General features: G+C 47.5%; 1 protein-coding gene across 1 annotated transcript; it reads left to right on the top strand.

Moving 5' to 3' along the window:
- Positions 1-360: 360 nt before the first annotated feature.
- NEXMIF (neurite extension and migration factor) lies at positions 361-9,273 on the top strand (the record flags this gene model as incomplete). The annotated part of the gene is made up of 3 exons (XM_084213171.1): positions 361-436; positions 4,022-8,303; positions 9,036-9,273. 3 exons carry the CDS (start codon positions 361-363, stop codon positions 9,229-9,231), a joined length of 4,554 nt encoding a protein of 1,517 aa, XP_084069297.1. The 3' UTR covers positions 9,232-9,273.
- Positions 9,274-21,159: the final 11,886 nt, after the last annotated feature.

Raw genomic sequence — 21,159 nt, 5'->3', positions numbered from 1 at the left:
TGCCTTTGCACAGCACTTTTGGGTGATGTGGAGGATCCAGCAGAGGTGCTGAGCACCTCTCCACCTCCCAGAGCAGGACTTGGGGAAAGGACATGCTGAGACACAACATTTTCACCTTGCTGAAAACACATGGGACTTGGCTTTTGGAGTGGAAAAGTGACAAGCTGAGAGCCTAAATAAATTGGATTTGTCCTCTTAAGGAGGCTGCAGGCAGCGTGGGGGTGTTTTATTGTTGTTATTTTTTATTCACGGTTCCTTGAGCTGATCCTGGGGATTGCACTGACTGTGGTTGTGTTTCTGGAAATGTGCAGGTTGGCCAGATGCAGTGGGGCATGGAGTGAACAGAAAGAGGTTAAATTGATGGATGACCAACAAGAGCAGGATTGTGCCTCAGAAGACCAAGAAACTATCCTGATTAATGGGGTGAAAGAAAATGGTAAGGAACTTAATTATGGTACATGAGGGAGCAGCGACAACTTGGAAGCCAACTTATTTTCCTAATTCCTTTTGTGCATTTAATATTAGCAGTTTGTGGGTATCTCTGCAGCGTGGAGCAGGGGAGTAAATGGGTGTTTTCTGCACAGGAATCATTCCAGCCATAAATCTACACCTTTTTAGGCCTTAACAAGAACTGCTTTTACCTGTGCATGGGCATGGCTGGAAATGTTTATGTGCACATGCAGTTTGAGTTAGAGATTTTAGTTTGGTTTCTTGGGGGAAAAGTCATCCAGGGCTTTGTAGCTTGTTGGGAATCTTCCCCTCTCTTGGCATTACCATGCCATTAGCCAGTAGTAGCAAGATTTAGCTGAAGGATGCTTAGTCCCTAAAAACTGGGGGAAAATTAGAGATTGGGTGGGAGAAAGGAGCCAGGATTAGTGGGAAGGGAAGGTTGGATTTGTGAGCTCGTTCTTGCCTGTGTCCCATCACCCAGGACATGGGATTCCCTATCCTGTAATCCCTTTTCTACACAGACAGGTGGTGTTCCTGGGAGCCACCAACAGGGGTGGGGAAGGATCAGCCCCTTGCAGCAGCCTCCCAGAATGCCCAACTTTGTGTCTATTTCATTGATTCTATATTTGCTCTCAGAATAACTAATTAGGAGTAACAGTGCTCAGCTGTCTGAAACCCTGATTGAAATAAATAGGCCTCTGAGCATTTTCTGAGGTCATTTGGACTGTAATCTCTGGCCACAGTAAATGCAGAGGGGAGGCAGAGCCTGATGCTTTCATTCTTCAATGTGTTTTATGTTTAATTTCATGGCTTTTTACATTTTGTATTGGCCCATAAATCTTGAGATAGATAGATAGATATATTTTATTTATATATAAATTTGATCCTGTTAGATGTCAAGGACTTGGTCCTCTGACATATGTTCAGATCTTTCTGTCAGCTCTGTACAAGGTGGTAGAGACAAATGTTCCTTGCCAAAACCTTGGAGCAACTCCAGCCACGTGGGTGCCCCTGAGGGCCCCACAGCTGGTGCTGGTGGCAGGTGAGGCACATGCTCACACTTGCCCCTGGGATGGAATTTGGGAGGTTCTGTCCCTGTCAGCCCATCCCCTTCCTGACTACCCAGGGTGCAGCTGCAGCTGCTGGAGCTGCAGAGGGATTCTGTAGCCATGGTCCCTTTGTCTGATCCAGTGGACGACAAAGTCAGTGCTGCCCTGATCAGTAAGGAGGGGTTTTTTTAGAACCTCACACCAATTCCATGGAATTCAATTAAACAGGGCTTAAAAAGTGCTTTAATTAGACATAACGCTGCTGTAGGTTAGAAGAGACCTTAAAGCCCATCCAGTGCCACCCCCTGCCATGGGCAGGGACACTTTCCACTATTCCAGGCTGCTCCAAGCTCCATCCAACCTTGGACACTCCCAGGGATCCAGGGGCAGCCACAGTGCCAGAGCCTGCCCACCCTCAGAGCTCAGAATTCCTTCCCCACATCCCATCCCAGCCTCCCCTCTGTCAGTTTAAACTTCCAGTTTGAACACTGCTGTGTGGGAGTTGCTGCTGAATCCAAGGCCAGGAGCCAGCACAAAGCTCTGGAGCTGCCACCTCCCCTTGCCCATGTGCTGTTGGGTGGGTGCTGAGGGAATCTGGGAAAAGTGGTTTTGCTTCTCCAGCATTTTCTGTGTGAACTGTATTCCCTTGGAGCATCACTTGAACACAGGCCTGATTTCAGGCTGATATGGAGCCCCAGAAAATCAGGTTTTGGCATTTGTATTTCACAAGAGTTAAGTTCACTCGCACAAGTATAAACCTAAAGAAATGCCCAGAGAGGGTTTATTTTATATAATAGCAGCTTTGCCTATTGAATGCAGCTTTTGAGATTGAATTTCAGCTTTCTGCCTCCCCCTTCTTTGAGTCTTACAGCATTCACAGACATTCTTCTTTTATCCTCAAATTTTCCATGCTTCCTGTCAGCTCCAAGCTGATTTTTATTTTATTTTACTTCTGAAGTGGAACTGCACTGGTTAATTTGTTTTGGTGCTTAAGGAAAAAGATACCACCTCTGCATTTCTGATCTGAAGACTGGTGGGAGGGACTCAAAAATCAGCTTTTTTATTTATTTCCTTTTTTTAACCATTTTCAAGCAAGCCAGTCTGGCCTTTCCCAAGTCATACGTGTTGAAGATGAAGGCAGGCATTGCATTGCACTTCTGGCTGGAGTTAGGGAGTCTTTGGGAAAAGGTTTAAAGTCCTGGGAGTGCTGCGAGGCTCCAGCTGCAGTTTGTGCTTTGTTCAGACTTCACTGATGGCTCCATCCCTAAGGCTCCTGTAGCACAAAACTTATGGGAATGTTTGGGATGAAATCAGGGGGTTTTGACCTCCTGCTTGGCACAGGCAGGCACCCCACTCTTTCCATGGCATCCTGTTCCTTTCCATCCTCCCTACCTGGAGGGTTTTCCACTGTGCTGGGCCAGCACCAGCCTCCCCTCCCCAGGCTGCCAAGGATGCAGGAGACTCACTTTCCTCTCAGTTTGGAATAAGAGCACTCGTGGAGGGTCGCAGCAGCCAAATAAATCCCTTTGCATGCCCCATTTAATGCCACATCCTGGTGCTCCAGTTGTGTTTTAAAGCACTTGTCCCTCCTTGGAAAGCTTTGGCTCTCGCCCCTCTGCCTTCAGCAGAGCCACCAAAAAGGAAAGACCTGAGCCCTGACAAAAGCACCAGGCTCTGAGTTGGCAGAGCTCTCTGGCTGGGATGAATGCACTCATTGGAATATATTTTTTTTTAATGCAGAGATATCAGAGCGCGTTCATGGATGAAAAGACATCGTATTTAAATTTCAAGGGTCATACCGTCCGTTGAGCCAGGAGTCAGATAAAAGTACATTCATAACTTTATTCTGCCATAAAAGAAGCGCAACGAGGTAAAACTAAAAAAATCCTTAGGTTAAAAAATCCTTACATGACTAAAAAGGCATTTTTAGCGATTAGGGAAGAATGGCAAACCCCACAATAATTCTAACAATAATTGCTTTAAACTCTGTGTTATCTTCTGCCTTCCCTTGGCGTGGACAGTGACAAAAAGACCGCTGGGTTTTTAAAATCAGCCTTCACTCCCTGACTCCGGAGCAGCAAAGCAGCTCAGGTGTGTGCAAGCTCAGACCCCGCAGGGGGGGTGCTTTGTTTCTTTAAGAATCTCACTTTCCTGTTAATTTTTTCAATGTTAATGAGAACATTTTTATTAGGCTTGTTTTGTTTTTTTAATAACATTGTGAGGTTTGAGAGGCAGTTTCCAGGTAACCGTATGGATATGAGGAGGGAAGAGCGGATGCGTTGCGTGTTTTAAACGTACTCTTGTACCTCTTCCAGCTGGCTGCAGGGAGCAGCCTGTTTACCTCTGCACATCCCCACGTTAACCGGATCCAGGATTGCTGGGAAGGGCTTCCCAAAGGAGCACTTGGGAAAAGTCACTGGGAGAAGGGGAGCGGGGTGGTAACCTTTGTAACCCTCTCTCCTCTCCTACCTCCACGGGTGGTAACCCCTGTGTGTTTCTCTCCCTTTGCTCCATCCCCGCAGAGCCGCACGCCCTGGACGCTGACGAGAGGCCCTGCAGCGCGGCCGAGGCGGCGGCGCCGTTCCCGGCGCTGAGCGCGGCTCCCAAGGAGGGCCCCGCGTGCCACCGCGCCCCGGCGGCCAAGAAGCCGTGCCTGCTGAGCCCCCCGTCGCCGCTGCGCCTGACGGATGTCCCCGAGCACGCCTCGGACGACTCCTCGGCCCACGCCATCTCCCTGACGTCCTGCGTGACCAAGGGCATGAGCTCCTGGTCGCTGCCGGGCGACTGCGAGAAGGCTCCGTTCACCATGATGGAGCCCGGGGGGATGTCGGCGCTGACGGGAGACTGCCTGATGCAGCCGAGCCGGACCTGTCTGGGCTGCTTCATCGAATCCAAGGACGGCATTGATGCGGAGCCGGGAATAAGCTTGAAAGTGGGGGATATAAATAGGGATTATGACACCTGTTCGGTCTCTGATATAGGGATTCACTGCATGAGCACAGGAGAAACCATGAGATATGGGGATCAACTGCTTTCAGACCAGCTTTTAAGCTTCCCTATGCATAAATCGAGGGCAGCGGACAAAAGAGATGCAGAGAAATCTGACAGTGATTCAGAGGACCCCACTCAGAAAAATTATTACGAGGGATTACTATTAGACAAATGCAATGGTGAGGAACCTTTACTAACAAATCCCAACCAGGAATGGGGCTATTTTGAATCTTTCATTAGTGAAAGTAAAATTGAGCTGCTTGACCTCTGCTCCAAAAATGAGCTTTCTGTAAATCTGTTTTCTGAGGAAGACGTGGACAATTACATGTTCGATGATGACGACTCCACCTTGGGAAGTGATGTCTGCTCCCTAAAGATTAGATACGAATCTTTCCAGGACAACGTGCGGGAGAAGACCACCACGCTACAAGAGGACGCCCAGTTCAACTTCTTCCCCAGCGTGTTCAGCAACTGCACCAAAAGGGACAGCAGGAGCACCCTGAAAAGGGGGCCCAGCGGTGCCACCGACCCTTCTCAATTCAAATCCGAGGAAGGCATCATCTGGGGGGAGGAGGAGGAGGACGGCGAGGAAGAGGACGGTGAGGAGGAGGAGAAAGCTGCCTTAAATAAATCTTGCAACAGCACAGAGATGGTGCAGTACGTGGGCTCCAAGAGGAGCCACTTCTTGGACTCGGTGAATTCCACAGAGGACTCCGGGGAGTTCAGCGACGACAGCACTTGCACGGAGTCCTCCTACGACGTGCTGCGGGACATCAAGGACTGCAGCCGGTACCTGGCCCGGGACCACTCCGGCTCCTTCATCCAGCAGAACTACGGGCTGCGGGCCAAGAGGAAAGTGCGATACAGCGACGACTACCTGTACGATGTGGACTCCATCGAGAACGAGAAGATCCTGGACAAGAAGGAGTGGCTCCCGGATGGGCCCAAGGAGGAGGACGACGACGAGTGGTGCCCCAAGAAACGGCGAAAAGTCTCTCGCAAGGAGCCCCCCGTGATCATCAAGTACATCATCATTAACAGGTTTAAAGGGGAGAAGCATATGCTGGTGAAGCTCAGCAAAGTGGATGCCAACGAGACAACTGTTACTCTGAACGAGGAGCTGCTCAGCAAATACAAGAAGCTGGCCCCGCTGAAGGGCTTCTGGCAGGAGAGGCAGCAGAGCCGGCTGGATTTGCTCAGATCGTCTCTCTACCACAAGCAGAATTTCTATCTTAACGGCTCAGATGCTTCGTTCCTCCCTCACCCACGGAAGCGAAAATGCAAGCTAGCAAACAGGCACCGGATTCAAAGAATTAAAGCCATCGAGCAATCAGTGAACAAGCTGGGCTCTTGCTCCTCTGATCACAAGCAGCCTTGCAGCAGTAAGGAGGACGTGGGCCTGAAAGGGCTGCCGGCATTAGCCATTGCCACCCCCAGCTGTGCCAACGGATTACACGTCCACGACATCGCGGGCATCGCCGTGAAATGCAAACCGCAGGAGCGGGAGCACAAGGGGACGGAGCGGAAGGTGCTCCGCAGAATCAAATTCAAAAGTGAAGCCAGGTTGAAGTGCAAGAAGATTAAAGCTGCCACCAGTACGGCGGAGGACTCCCCAGCACTGGAAAACCAGGACTCCGCAGCGCGTCTGAAGGACGAAAACAGTCCCTGTGCTTCAGACAGCTCCCATCTCCCAGAGTGCCACGAGGATAAGGTTGCTAAAAATTCTCCTTTCCTACCATCCACCTCCTCTTCAGACAAGCCTCTGCCATCTGCTAATATCACCACCAATGTACCCCTGATCCCCGGAGGGTATCTGCAGACGTTGTTAGATGCTTCAGATCTGTCGAGCAACACGGGTATCCCGTACTTCGCCCAGCACCCCTCCGAGCAGCAGCAGCAGCAGCAGCAGCACCCGCTCCCCAGCATCGTCCCGCCGGAAAAGCCCTTCCCGGCCCTGCAGCCGGCGCAGAGCTGCGTGCTCTCCCCGCCCTCCGAGTCGGAGCTGCAGCAGTCGCCCGGCCACTTGGAGATGGAGCAGGGCGGCTTCGGCAGCATGTGGCCGGCCAGCAAGGGCAGCGAGCGCCAGGACTTCCCCGGGGACGTGCCGGAGGCGGCCGGAATGCCGAGCGAGTTCGCCCCGGGCACCGACGGCCTCCCCGCCTCGGGATACACTCAAGTCAATCTGAATAGCGGCAAATTGCTATACCAAAAAAATTACATGCCGGATAGCCAACAAGTGCAGTCTGATGATTCTTATCAGTCATGTCATTTCAATAATGGAGAGGGGCGCTTTCATTTCCAACGAGGTACACTCAGTACGGATGATGGCAGGCTCATTAGTTTTGATTCAGTGGGTTCATTGTCAGTTAGTTCTAGCAATTACAGTTCTTTAAGTTTAAAGTCTTGTGAAAAGGACGGCGAGGATGATATTAATGATGATTTCTTGGCCCACTGCAGTCCCAAGCTAGTGATCCAGCAGAGCATAGATGAAATCACCCCTTTGAAGGAGTCCACGGACCTTTTAGACATTTCCAACTTCACGCCTGATAGGTTCCGCCAGTCGTCGCTTTCGGAGATGTCCCCTCCAGACACTCCCAACCTGTCCCCTCAGATAGCTGGCTCCGATGCCAAGCCTCTGGGCACCCTGAAGGGCTTTCAGGAGAGCCCCCAGGCCTCCCTCAACAGTTCCGAGAAGGTCAAGTGGAACTGTGGGGTCCTGCAGACCGAGGATCAGGCAGATAATGGGTTTGCTTTAAATAATCACCAGTTCCAGTTCCATATGTTCAACGATGAAGATTCTGTCAGCCTTCTCGAAAAGAGTCCATGCTTGTCAACATTTAATGAGCCATCTGGTCAAATTAGCACCAATAGCAAAGTGTCAAAATCGAAGAGGAAAAGTTCATCCAGCAAGAATGTGGGTACAAACCAAAGCTCTTCCCAGAAAGCCACCCGGAAAAAATCGCCCAAAACCAACAAAGGAACCGATAAGCCGCAAGGGAAAAACTCCAGGCAGGCACCCAAATCCACCAGGAAAGGGAAAAACGCAGCAGGAGTCAACGGCGAGAAGGCTCCAGCTGTTGGTGGCAGGGTGGTCACTCAGCTGGGCACCGTGGCCACGGCCACCAAGGGCGTGGCCGAGGGCACTCAGCACTGCGGCCCGGCGGGGGTGAAGCTGGGCAAGCACAACGGGCTCTCTGGAGAGTGGGCGCTGGGAAAAGAGGGCGGCACGGGCTGGTCAGAGGCCAGCCTGGGCAACGCCACCAGCCTCCTGGACGACGACCAGAGGGAGTTCGAGGAGCCTTCCAACATCCTGTCCAACATCGCGTCGGGAATGGCCGATGTGCAGAGGTTTATGATGGCCTCCATCGAGCCCTTGTGGGGGCCCGTCGGCCACAACAGCGTTCCAGACATCTTCCGGTCACCGGAGTCCAACAGCCTGAAACTGAAAACTCTTAAAATTTTGGCAGGGACATCCCAAGAGTCGAAGAAGAAGGCGAACGGTGGCTCGCCGGGGGCGGCGAAGAGCCACAAGTCAAACAACAAGGGCTCAAGCAAAAACAGCAAAGCTGTGACCTGCGACCCCGGTCGCCCCAACTGCTCCACCGGCTTCACCACGGACATTCACGCTCCCTTTTTTGATAAAAACTATAGTAACCTGAGCACTTTAGGCAATAATGGACCTACCCATAAAAAACTCTACCGTCATAAATCCAGTTCGAAATCACTGAGGGATGAGAACTGTAAAATCAAGCGGACGGACCGCGAACAGCCCCACAAGGACCCACCCGTGACAGCTGCTTTTGAGAAACTGAGGTAATGCTGCACCAAACTGGCTGGAATGCCCCTAACCTCCCTCCCACCTGCTAGGCCCGCTGTTCCTCAGTTTTTCCTTCCTGAAAGCAAAAGTTTGCATGAGAAAAAAAAAAAAAAAAAAAAAGACATTCCCCTTTTACAGTTTTGGTTGGTTTTGGTTTTGGGGTTGGTTTCTTTTTTTGTTTGATTGGTTTTCTTAATTATTATTTTTAAATGCATGAAAATACTTATGACTTGCAAGCTACCTAAAAGAATGACCAATTTTCTGGCTTGGCTGGGGTTAAAAAAACTAACAAGGCTACTCTTTTCTGCTGTTTGGCTTCTTCAGTTTTTAATTACTTATTTATTGGGGGAAAAACAAAAACTAAAAAAAAAAAAAAAAAAAAATTACACGCTCTTTTTAATGATTTTGACAAGGAAAGACTTTTTTTTTTTTTTTGGAACATTTTGTAAAAAATAAACCACAAAAAAAAAAAAAAGAGGTTCTGCATCCAAAAGCCAAGATCTCAAAACTTAAAGGCTCTTTACTTTGCAAATGAGAACTCGTTCCTAATTGAGCTTCACGTGGCAATTTTTGAGTGCTTTCTGGCCCCCTCTGCTGTTGTGTCTCCTAACCTGCATCATCTAAAGCTGCATCTTCTCTACCCGCCCGCCTTTAGCGCGTTCGCTCCGTCGTGGTGACTCCGGACGAGCTAACTAAGATGGCATCAAATGTTTGATTTTTTCCTGCAGGGAATCAGACTCCATTCTTCTTAAAGCAGAAACAGCATTTTTGGGTTTTCCTGTATTTGAAGAAGAGACTCCCTTTTCTAGAAAGACGGTTGATGTTTGGTTCTTTTCTTACCATTTTTTTTTTCCAGTTGTTTTTTCTTTTTTTTCCCCCATCGGTTCCTTTTCGAAATCTGCCTTGTGGTCTGTTGAAATGTAAGTGCTGAAATGAAGAGTTTGAAATTGTGGGAATTTTATTATTTGAAAGCAAACCTAATCTGGTATTCTCTGTGAAAGACTGTTTTAAAAGTCATACTGTTGTACAGTAGTTTATGCACTATTACCCACAACAACAAAAAATTGTGCCAAACTATGAACAAGTGACTGTATTGTATATATTTTTACTTCTCTATCAACATTGGGTTGTGAGTGTTTTCTGCAGCTATGCCTTTTGGTTTTACTAGAAACATTCCAGTTGTTAAGTACTAACCACCCCCCTTCGAAAGCACCTGTAACTCACAATGAAAAACGATATTGTTCACTGATACAACTTACCAAAAGTTTTATGGACATGACTAGAAGTGTGCCAAATTTACTTACCTCATTTCATGGATTCACCCTGTGGTTTAAAGCTCATAAAGGGAAGAAAAAAAAAAAAAAAAAAGAGAAACAAAAAGGGGGGAAAAAAAAAAGGAAAAAAGGAACTTTGAAAGCGATGCTGGGAAATGGTAACGTCCTCTCTTTGAAACCACGAGCAGAAAATCTTAATGGTGAAATGTTGAGTTTCATTATAGGAGAGAGTTGCAATGGTGGAGGAGTTCAGAAAACCACTGACGGTAAGTTTGCCAGGAACTCAAGTGTCTGCATCTAGAGACTACAGAACAGCTGCTTTTCAAGTGTCTGTTTTCTTAAAGCAAAACCTGTAGCTGAAGATCATTTGAAATGCAAAGTTACATTGCTAATTCTTTGTATCTCAGTTTTATATATTTTATAAGAACCTGGGATAAATTCTGAAATAGGTATAAAAACAGAACTAATACATTTCATACATTGAGTGCTATTCACTTTTCCTTTGAATAGTTTCTGAAACATTTTCGATGCAGAGCCTGTCAGAAGCGCTCTCCCATCATAGCTTTGGTGTTTCCTCCATGTCTAACCTTGCGATGCCAATATAGTTTGAACTTTCAAAAGCAGAGTCATTCATTTAAAATACAACTCTCAACCTTTTATTTGATTCAGTTCATGAAACAAATACAACCAATGGAGCTATTTGTGATCTCACCAATCAGGGCCGGATCATGACTGGACTTTATTCAGACAGCGTTAAATACTGAATGCTAAATGTATTCTTGAAAGGCCTTATTTGTAACCCTCCTCACCACACCCTCGCCCTCCACGAGAATAAGGAACCCAACAAAGATCTATTTTCCTTGTGCAACTGAGAGCCTGTGCGTTTTGCTGCTGATTTCTCGTGAAAAACCTTGATATGCAAGAGCCCTGGGAGCCATTGGGAGCAGAAGGATGTGAGGCTTGGACACCTTATGCAATAGCAGGCGGTGAGGAAGAGGAGCCTTTCTAGCAGTGGACAGATCATGTTGCTGACACGGCCACAGGTGTAGACTGGTGTCACACAGAGGGCAGGACTGGGCTCAGGTTTCCTCCCAAGTCAGTTTTTTCCTACCCACGTGCCAGGCAAAGCGGCAGAATTGGTTTAAATTAATTTAGCAGAAAAGCAGGGCAATCACTTAAAATCAAAGTGGAGATGCAGAGTGTTAGTTTAGAATCATGTTTTCAGCTCTTACAAGTCTTGGGGTGCAGCTCAGCTCAGCTCTGCGATCCCAGAGAGAACAGCTCGGTAGTTGCATTGTCTTTTATTTAACAGGTGAAAGGACGAACTCTGAAAAAAAAAAATTAAAAAAACATCCTGTAAGTTCATTTTTTCATGGAATAAATGCTGGTGTTGCCTGGAGTGGGTTGCTCTGGATGAGAGTGGTCCCTGGTGCCCCGTGGCATGCAGTGTCCCACCCCAGCTCTGGCTCCAGGAGGGAGATCCAGAAGATGCTCAGGATTTATCTGGAGACAAGAGCTGTGGTAGGCCTCCATCCCTGGGCTCTTGGGCTGGCCTGCAGCCACCACACTCTCCCTGCTTCCCCAGCAGCTCTCTTTTCTATTCACAGGCTCATCAAATACTACAAGCTCCAACCACTGCTTTGGTGTTGGCATATCCCACTTTTTGATCATTCCCCCCACGTGCTGCAGGAGTGGGTCTGGCAGCTCCCTTCTTTTGGATGTTCTGGCTCCTGCTCTTACAGAGACAGGTCAGGCCCAGGGCTGGGATGTGGCACAGACCTTCTTTCTGACCCAGAACCATCAGCTGAAAGCACATTTCACCTGGCCTGCACTGTGCTCCTTATGCTTAAAGTTATGAATATTGGACTCAGAATAAAACCCCTTGTACTGGATGGGATAGCAATATTTACTGCATGTGAGGAATGTGCAATAGGGCATGAAGATCAGGCATGAAACACATTGACTGTTTAATTCATGAATACCCAGCTGGGTGTTTCAGGACAGTGTTAATCACAAGTTCCAGCTGCCTTGTTGCTCTCCTTCAGTCCTTCTACCATTCCAGTTGCTGACAGCTTTGGTGGTCATCGCAGGTCCTCCAAAAATCTCTGCTGGGGAGGTGTTAAAGAGCCTGGGTCCCTCCTGGTGTGGCACTGACTCTTCCCTGTGTCTGAAAAGGTCAGCGCTCTGCTGCTTGACCCCAAAATTTAGAAATTGCCTTGAGCCGACCATTTGCCCTCCTCCCTTTTGATCCTTAGAGAGTATTTGGGTGGGAAGGGACCTTTGAAGGCCATCTAGTCCAACTCCCCTGCAAAAAGCAGGGACATCTGCTATTAGACCAGGTTGGTCAGAGCCCTGACTGACCTGACCTTGAATGTTTCCAGGGAGGGGACAGCCACCACCTCTCTGGGCAACCTGAGCCAGCGTTTCACCACCGTCATAAAAAATTTCTTTCTCGAGTCCTTGTCGACAGGGCTGCTCTAAATCCCTTCATTCCCAGCCTGTGGATCCCAGGGTTGCCCCATCCCAGGTGCAGCACATGGCATTTGGCCTTGTTGAACCTTATGAGGTTCCCCTGGGCTCACTTCTTGACACAGGGCCCTTGTCCCTGTCCCTGTGGTTGTCACTCTGTTCCTCAGGTGTGTTATCCTCACCACTCAGTTCGGTGTCATCTGCAAACCTGAAGCTACTCCACATTGCTGGTCCCAGGACAGACCCCTGAGGGACAGCACTCAGCACTGATGTCCTCCTGGACAGTGAGCTGTTGAGCACTGCCCTCAGGATGTGACTATCCAACCAATTCCTCATCTGCTGAACACTCCATCCTTCAAATCTGTCTCTCTTCAGTTTAGAAAGGTGTTGTGGAGGACTGTGTCAAGGGTTTTACAGAAGTCCAGACAAATGACACCTGGAGCCCTGCTCAGCTGGAGCCCAGCTCTTGTCCATGGATGCAGTCACTCCATCCTAGAAGGCCCCTGGGCTGGCCAGGCACGACTTGCCCTTGGTGAAGCTGTGCTGGCTGTCCTGAGTCACCTCCCTGTCCTCCATGAGCCCCAGCAGAGTTTCTAGGAGGATCTGGTCCTGATGTTCCCAGGCACAGAGGGCAGGCTGACAGGGCAGTGGTTCAATGGTTTCATGTTCCCAGTCATCCAAGACTTCACCTGATTGCCAGGACTTTTCAGATACTGTGGAGAGTGACTAGGCAACTCCACCAGCCGATTCCCTCTGGGCTCTGGGATGCATCTCATCAGGTTCCATAGTCTTAGGTATATTCAGGTTCCTCAGATGGTCACAAACTTGATTCTCTCTTACAGTGGGAGGGACTTTGCTCCTCCAATCCCTGTCCTGTGGTTCCACCACTCATGGGAGATGCCAAGAGAGGTTGCCTCAACCTTCTCATCAGTTGTTGCCAGTCTCCCAGTTGTGTCACACCTGCTCTGACCTTTCCTTTTCATGCTGACACACCTGTAGAGGCCCTTGTTATTCTTCATGTCTCTTGCCACATCCAGCTCCATCTGCACCTTGCCTTCCTCACCCTGTCCCTGAACAACCTGACAGTATCCCAGTACTCTTCCCAGGATATCCCTGCTCCTGCTGCCTGTGCATCTCCTCTTGCCCTTCAGCCTGACCAGCAGGTCCCGACTCAGCCAGGCCAATCTCTTGCCTTCCTTGCCTGATTTCTTACACCTGGGGATTGAGAGCTCTTGCTTTCTATGAAGAGCATCCTGAAAGATCTGCCAGCTCTCTTGTGCTCCCTCGTCCCTGAGGGCAGTTTCCCAGGGGATCCTACTGATCAACTCCTTGAAGAGCCGGCACTTTACTTTCCCAGGATTCATCTCCACCTGCCTATCACTACCTCAAGGTTTTCACTTCCCACCTTTCCCTCATCCCTCACCATACAAACTCTTGTTCTCCAATTGCATTTTTGTTTTTCATGGCACTGCTCACAGCTGCCACCCCACACCCCCAGGGCTCCCTCGCCTTGTGCTGGCTCTCACCTCAGCCCATCCTCTTGCCCAGTCCCAGTGCAACTTCCATCCTCCTCTTGCATCTCCTCGCTGGGCTCCAGGAGCTTGTTGGCTCTTGGGAGCGATGGACCCAAGCCACACAAAAGATGTTTATTCTGCAGTATCCCTTAAAATGTCTTTTCTGCTTCTTCTCTTTTCACTCTGACTCCAATGCAGGATGGGAAGATGGTATCAGCATTGCTGCTGAGCAGTGGTGTCACTGTGGTCTGGGTGACTAAGAATTGGCATTGGCATTAGAAAGCAGGGACCAGGCACTTCCAAAGGTTGTAAAATCCCCATCTGAGAGGAGAACTCCACAGGGCAAGGTGGTACTCACCACTCTGCAGCAGGAGCCAACCCAGCCCATGGCCATCAATTGCATTTAGAGGTTTTGTAAATAGAAAAATATCAGTGATGGGGATCCAATAAAAACCTTTTGGGTTTTTATTACAAAATACATCTTACCAGGTTTACATCTTGCTTTTCTTTTTTTTTCTTTTTTTTTTTTTTTTGAGCATAGGAGGATGGATGTTTTTAAAAAACATCTTGAGAATAATGACTTGTGGACCAGAGGTAGCCAGGCCTTTTGGGAGAAGGAGGAAGAGGAGCAAGAGGAAAGCAGGGACAGCCACAGGACTGTCCTTGCCATGCTGTGCCACAGGACTGTCCTTGCCATGCTGAGCTGTCCTGCTGAGGCTGGGTTGGCTTGGAGAGGAGAAGCCAAGGCTGGCTGGTGGTTGCTTGGAGGAACCATTGCTGCACTGTTTGCTCTTTTAAAAAATCAGGATCGCTGTTAATTTTTTCAGCATTATGGGCCAAACAAGCCAGGAACCAAAATAAAGATGTTTTAAGCATTGTCATCCTTTAGCTGCTGGACCATGTTCTTTCTCTAAGCTCCCGATCTAGCAGAGCACTTAGGTGGGAGCTCACTCCCAAGTGCTTTCCCAGCCAGTGATGTCAAGTCCCAAGAGAAACTCCCTTGAAGTCAGTGTAGGTGGGAAGAGGATCAGGAGCATGGACTTGGGTTGGTGCAGGATCAGGCCCTCGGTCTTTACTTTCTCAGCTCAGTGTGTTGGACTTTGCCTGTGCAGCTCCCAGGGTGTCCAGTGGAGGTTGCATGGTTCAAACCACTGACATCTATTGGAGAATGTGCCTCTTTATCTCTTCAGCATGTGAAATAATGCAAAAAAAAAAGAAAAAAAAAGAAAAAAAGAGAAAATATATATAAAATAAACCAAGTACAATGTCTGTGGTAGAAGCAAGGCTTTTCAAATCTGTTTCTCAGGTAAACAAGTGACACTAATGACAGTGGAGTAACAGCCATCTAAGGGAATTGGGATCTGAAGCAGGAGGATTCCCTCCATCTCGCAGGACGCTTGGGTTGCCAGACACGTTTACTGAGCCTTTAAACACTTGGTGCAAAAGGAAACGAGAAATAAAATTGGTCTTTTCACTACCCTCCGCTAGCTAGACAGACAGACAGACGTCCATTTCTAAAGCACAAAGGGAAGACTTAAACCTAGACTAAACCACACACACAAAACCAAGGTACCAGTGAAACTCCTTTTGTCTCTTACTCCCGGTGGGAAGCAGGGTAGAAATCCAAGGAGCTGCTCTGTTCCGCTGCCCCGGCGCCGGCCGGGCGCTTCGACTGCTGCCTCCAGAGATGTGAATGTACTGCTCCTTGAGTTCCCTTCCATAGAACTAGAGGCACCTCGTTAGGAAGTTGCTCCTGTTTTATGGTGCTAAAGAAAACTTTTATTCCCCCCCTTGAGCATTTAAGAACTATTAAATGGCCCTTTTTATGAATGTAACATATCCATTTCTGTTCCACATTTTACACTGCAATTTTAACATGTTTGGAAATGATTTGCCTTTTTTCTTTTAGAATAAGCTTTATAAATATTCTGTAGAGTCAATTGAAGTATAATTCTTAAGGATCACTCTAAGACGCCTACAAAATCTTGTATATTTTTAAGTGTGCCAATTTGTAAAATATTTTGTAAGTGTATATTTTTCTTAGAAAAGTGCTGTGAAGTGTTTGTATGTGTGAGGTTTCCCTTTTTTTGCACCTTCGGGTGTTAATAAAAGGATGTATACTTAAGAGTTTCTGGTTTTAAAAACCAAAATACAAAGAAAAAAATTAAACTTTTGTTGGGAATTTTGTAATAAAAAGAAATGTTGTGAAAGAGTGTAGTGATATTGTGTAAAGGAAACTGGAAAATTTGTGAGCGCTTTGCTGTTTTATAGATCCTCTTGTAAATTATTCTTGTAATATTTTGGGTTTTGTTGTTCTTGTTGCAAAGGTTTTAAATATTTGTGACTGACTCTGTATGGTGAAAACGTCATATTGTTAACTTGCTGAGTTTTGTTATATTGTTTATGGAATAAATAAAAAAATTTAAAATCTCATTTTAAGATCATGTATGAAGAAGAAATTAAAACTGCCATTTATTGAATATTAGGAATCGTTTCTTTAACCAAATCTGTCTGGCTGCCCCCTCCCAGGGCACTCCAGGCCCTGCCTAATTGGGCTGATGCTCGTTAGTGGGAAGCACATCAGGGAGGGAGGAGCGGCTGTGGGTGGGGAAAAGTGGGGAAAAAGGCTTGGATCGCTGCTGCTGTAACGTGGGGCTGCTGTAACAGAGAAATGGAAACTTCAGCAAGGCAACACAGAGTTCAGGCTTTGCCTTCCTTGGTGCAGAGGTGGGGCTGGGCTCGCCCCAAGGGAGCGGAGCCTCTTCCCAGCCCACTTGTCCCTGGGCAGGTCGCTGTCCCAGGACTGTCCCAGCACACTCCCAGACTGGCCTTTTCCTGGGAAGGAGCAGCTGTGTGCACTGAAATGCCACTGGCTTCAGTTTCTTGTGGGAAAGGAATAAAAATTAGTTGTCTTAAAAACGACAATTCCTTTTATTAGCACTTGATGGGAGTAATGAATTCATTCAGGCTGGGTCATTCCCAGCCCTGCCAGCAGAAAGCAGGACATGAACACTGTGTTCTGCAAGTGGGTCCCTTGGCAGGGGGCTGGGAAACAATCCCCAAAAGCAGAGCTGCTAGCTCTACAAGCTACCTGTCTTCTCAGAGGGGTTTCAGATGAGTAAAATGGGGCCAGGAGAGATTTCAGTGCTCCAGTGGCCGTGTGGATCCTGGTGCCAGAAGCCCAGGGCAGGGCAGGGCTGGAGTGGGGCCATGGCCCAGGGAAGCCCATCAGCAGCTCAGCTTTGAGAAGGGCTGAGCTTCATCTGGCTCTAGAAGCTCTCCAATAAATAAAACACACAGAGGACTGGGCCAGGCCCATGGCCACCAAAACCATCAGGTGTGTCCCATGTGGGATCAATTCTGTGACACAAGGGCTGGAAATGTTCCAGTTCCTTAGTGCAAGTCTGGGGGAGAGACCCTTTAGCAGGTCCTGTTGCCACAGGGGTTGGGGAAATGGTTTTAACTGAAAAAAGGTAAATTCAGACTAAATGTAGGGAAGAAAGTTTTTACACTGAGGGTGGCGAGGCCCTGGCACACATTTGCCCAGAGAAGCTGTGGCTGCCCCATCCCTGGAAGTGTTCAAGACCAGGTTGGATGGGGATTAGAACAAACTGGAAGGCTGCTCTTTCTCTGAGCTATTATTGCATATTTTCTCCATAATCAGGGTTATGTTGCTCAAAACCTCATTTTGGGGACCCTGTTCAGTCTCGTGCTTTCTCAAGTGCTGGCACAACCCCACGCTGGCTGGTCCACATTCCATGTGAGTGGTACCAAAACACATTTAATCAAACAAGCAGAGCCTTCATTCACCAGAGCCATGCTACAGAAAGGACTTGGTAAATGGGGTTGTGTTTATCTACTGCATTTATAGTATATAAAAACACATATAATTAAACACTTGTAACTTCTGGATGAGCCATCATCCATGTCTGTGCATGGCCCAGTGGCTTCTCCTTGTGAGTGAAAGCAAAGTCACATTTTAATTGGAATGTAATTTAATATCACCAGTTCTCTGTCCTGCCAGTGGGAGCTGCTGCCTCTGGGGAGAGTTTGGATGGGGACAAACCTGTCCTGGGGACAAACCTGCCCTGGGTGAGACCAGCCTTTCCTCAGTGTCTCTGGGGTAGGTTAGTGGCTTTCACCACATCCCAAAGTAGCAACAGATTTTTGCAGACAATTCCACAGTATAGTTTGGAACACCACAGTATAGTTTGCAGCACTGGCAGGCTGGAGGCCTCTAGAAGGTGTCAGGTAATGACTTAAATTGAGGATGAATTTGTATCTCTTCATGCAAGGAAGTCAATAGGGGAAAAAATGGGAATTTCTTTGTCTGGGGTATTCATAAATGCTTCTCTTAAATATATTTCCAATTTGGAAATATATGTAAATTCCTCAAAGTCAACACAGAGCTCAAGCCTGCCCAAAATCTCGGCCATGTGGACCCCAGCAGCCGTCCAGGCTGGGCCTGTCCTTTGTCCAGCACAGTCCAGTTCCTGCACAGCTGATCCACTGGCAACATCCCATCCCAGAGGTTTTTACACCTCCCAACATTCCAGGTGGGATCTGTCAGGAGAGGTGCCGTGTGGTTTATGTTGATAAAAGCCCACAGGCTCCCCCATCCCCCAGTTTTTATGGAATTTCACCTATAGGAGTAGCTTTTGCTTGGCAAATGTACTTTGTGTTGCAGCAAAAGCACTGGTTCAATAAAGCACTTAAACATACACTTTATCTTGAGCATGTTGGAGATTATATCCCTCTTTAGCAAAGCATTTAAGTATGTGCTTAATTTAAGGATTTAATTAAGGATTTTAATTGTAGACTTCAGTATGTGCTTACCTGCTTGGCTGAATGTGGGTGAGATTACTACAAGCTGAAGATTTCGACATAAAGTCAGTGACTAATTCTGTCTGAATGAAGGTGTTACATTATTCTCACACAATGCAGTTAAAATATAAATAGGAAAAAGGCAAGAGGCAGTTAACTCGATTTTTTTCAGCTGAAAGCAGCATCCACGACCAAATCTGAGTTGATGAAAATCTAATATTATTAGTTAGAATCTCTAAAGTGGCATTACAGATCAATAGAAAGGAGCACCTTAGAAATGAGTCTGCAGCTCATGAGCTTTAATTATGAGAAAGGAAAGATTCAGCCATCCTCTCCCTCTCATCAGTGACAGCGACCTTGGAATGTAAGTGGCCACCAACTAATGGGCTGTGGCATCATTTCTCCAGTCATTAGGGGATTTAAGTTGATTTGCTAAGAAAAGAGAATTTCTGCAATTGCATCACCAGCCTGTCTTTTGGACCATTTCCATAACTTTTGAACTCTGTGACAAATTTCATCTAATTGAGGGGAAGGAAAAAAAAAAAAAGAAGATTCCAAAAATATCAAGCTCCAACAAATTGAATGCAAAACAAGTGTCTGGGTTTCTGTTTCTCCAGTAGCATTTGCTGTCACTGAAGAGCCTTCCCCATCCCAGGGCTGGGACAGTGTGCTGGTTTTGGGTGGGATGGAGTTCATTTTCTTGACAGTGCTAAAACAGAATGGTTTTTATCTTTTTGTGTGATACCACAAGGTATCACGACTCCTAAATGCATTTTTCTTTTAAAATTTATATATTGAGCTATCTTAAAATGCAGAAGGGGAAGTGATTGTTATCCAGAGAGACCGACACACCTACAGGGCACCCATCTGAGAGCATTTCCTGCAGATGAGTTGCCCAGGGAGATAACCCAGGCAGCCAAAATGACAGTGCAGGCGCTTACTGATGCCTTTAACAAACACAGGTGAGTTTCTGTGGAATTTTACATTTTGTATCTCTTTGTTTTCCATGAGAAGCACAAGAGACGTTTCTACCTCTCACCTATACCTGCACCTCTTTTTTCTTTACCTTCAGATTTCATTTTGAGATCTCAGACTACATGATTATGCAGTATTAGGCTTCCAACCTTTTAATGGCAATAACAATAGGGGTGAGTGGTGATAAAGGCAGCTCCAGACAGCAAATCCACTCACTGAGAGAAAAGTACTTAACACTCTCAGGAGCAAGATGTGTTTTACAGCTCAGGTGTGTGGCAGACGTGCCTCAAGAAGGGCTGGAAGCTGGGATGTGCATAGCAAGGAAAACAGGGAACAGAGAGCCATGCTGCCTGGTGAGCCTGGCAGTGACTGTTTGTGTGAGCCCAGTTTGCCTCTCAGTGTCAGCACTTCAGGGAGGTGCCCAGCATCAGGATCTCTTTGCACATCGCACATCTCTTCTCAGAGAGCAGGGGAAAGAGAAACCTGTGGTATTTAAAGAGTGGGAATGGGAAAAATGTCCTGAGCTGTGATGCCAAGGCTGTGGTGACCAGGATCCTTGGTGGCTTGCACTGGGCAGTGTGGTGTGAGCACAGACACCTCTGTGTGCAAGGAGGGCTGGGACTGACATACTCCTGTCTCAGCACAGAGAGAAGCAAAGCTCTGCCAGTTCTGAGCTGTAGAAGGTACATGACCTGCAGATGAGTCAATCTAATTTTATCCTGTAGTGAGCACTGGCGCACCTGTATAATGAATAGCACATTATCACATCTTTGCTTGACTATCTCAATATAACATATTAATATAGTCTTCATAGCCTTCGGTTATCTTGTTATTTAATCTTTAATCTAATGTATTTGGAGCAACTGGCTAGTGAGATGCAGCCCTCTTTATCCTTCTGAGGACAACAATAGCAGGAATAAATGTTAAACTAAAGGAAGGAATAAAAAAAAAAAAAATAGCAGCTCTATTTGTGCTATGTTGAGATGCATTTCTTGGCAGCCCCAGAGATTCAACAGTCTGGTATTTATCACGACAAAACGCAGAAATGTCTGATGATTACATGAAGGGAAATAAAGAGACTGAGCATAAACTGCAGTCTGAGAGATAAGGGCACATTTTTACAGCAGGCAGCTGCTAAAACAGGGCTAATGTGACACCAGCCCCTGCTGCAGCAGAGGAAGGGACACAGGCCAGGGCAGGGACAGGGGCAGAGCTGCAGCCAGGAATAAACAGGGCAGTTTAATACTGAGGGGGAGAATTAGGCAGCCTGCTTAATCACATTATTTACCACCAGGAGGATTATTTTTAAGGAATGCATCCCTCCTTCATCTCCCATCAGACAGCACTGCAAAATGCTGGCTGTGGAGACTATTAAGGATCTTTCTTGCTGCAATGAGCTCCTGGTGTAGTGTTCAGTGAGGGGAACCTGTCCAGCAGTGCCCAGAGGGATTTAGCATCGCCCCAAGTCCCTTGAGGACATGGTCTGGAGGCACCTGCTCTGCCCTGGCTCTGCTCCAAGGAGGGTGCCTGGCAGGACCCCTCTGTGATGCTGCCAGTCTCTGCTGGGGTTATGACACCAAGAGGATGGAAACCAAGAGCTGAAAAGCCACTCTTCTTACTGAATCCAAGAGCTCCATGCAGCTCCTGGTGTGAGTGAGACAGTCACTGCACAGCTCTGGCCAAGGCTGTTAGATGTTAGGGCTGGGATTTGAGAACAGAAAGGTGCAGATCTCTCAATTATTGCCAAGTGCGTGGAGTCTGCAATCCTACAGGGAATGTGCTGAGGTGAAGACTTG

This window comes from Fringilla coelebs (genome assembly GCF_963513975.1).
Source record: "Fringilla coelebs genome assembly, chromosome: 11".
Lineage (NCBI taxonomy): Eukaryota > Metazoa > Chordata > Aves > Passeriformes > Fringillidae > Fringilla > Fringilla coelebs.
The sequence above is the reverse complement of the archived record's forward strand: the minus strand, read 5'-3'. Positions and strand labels throughout refer to the sequence as shown.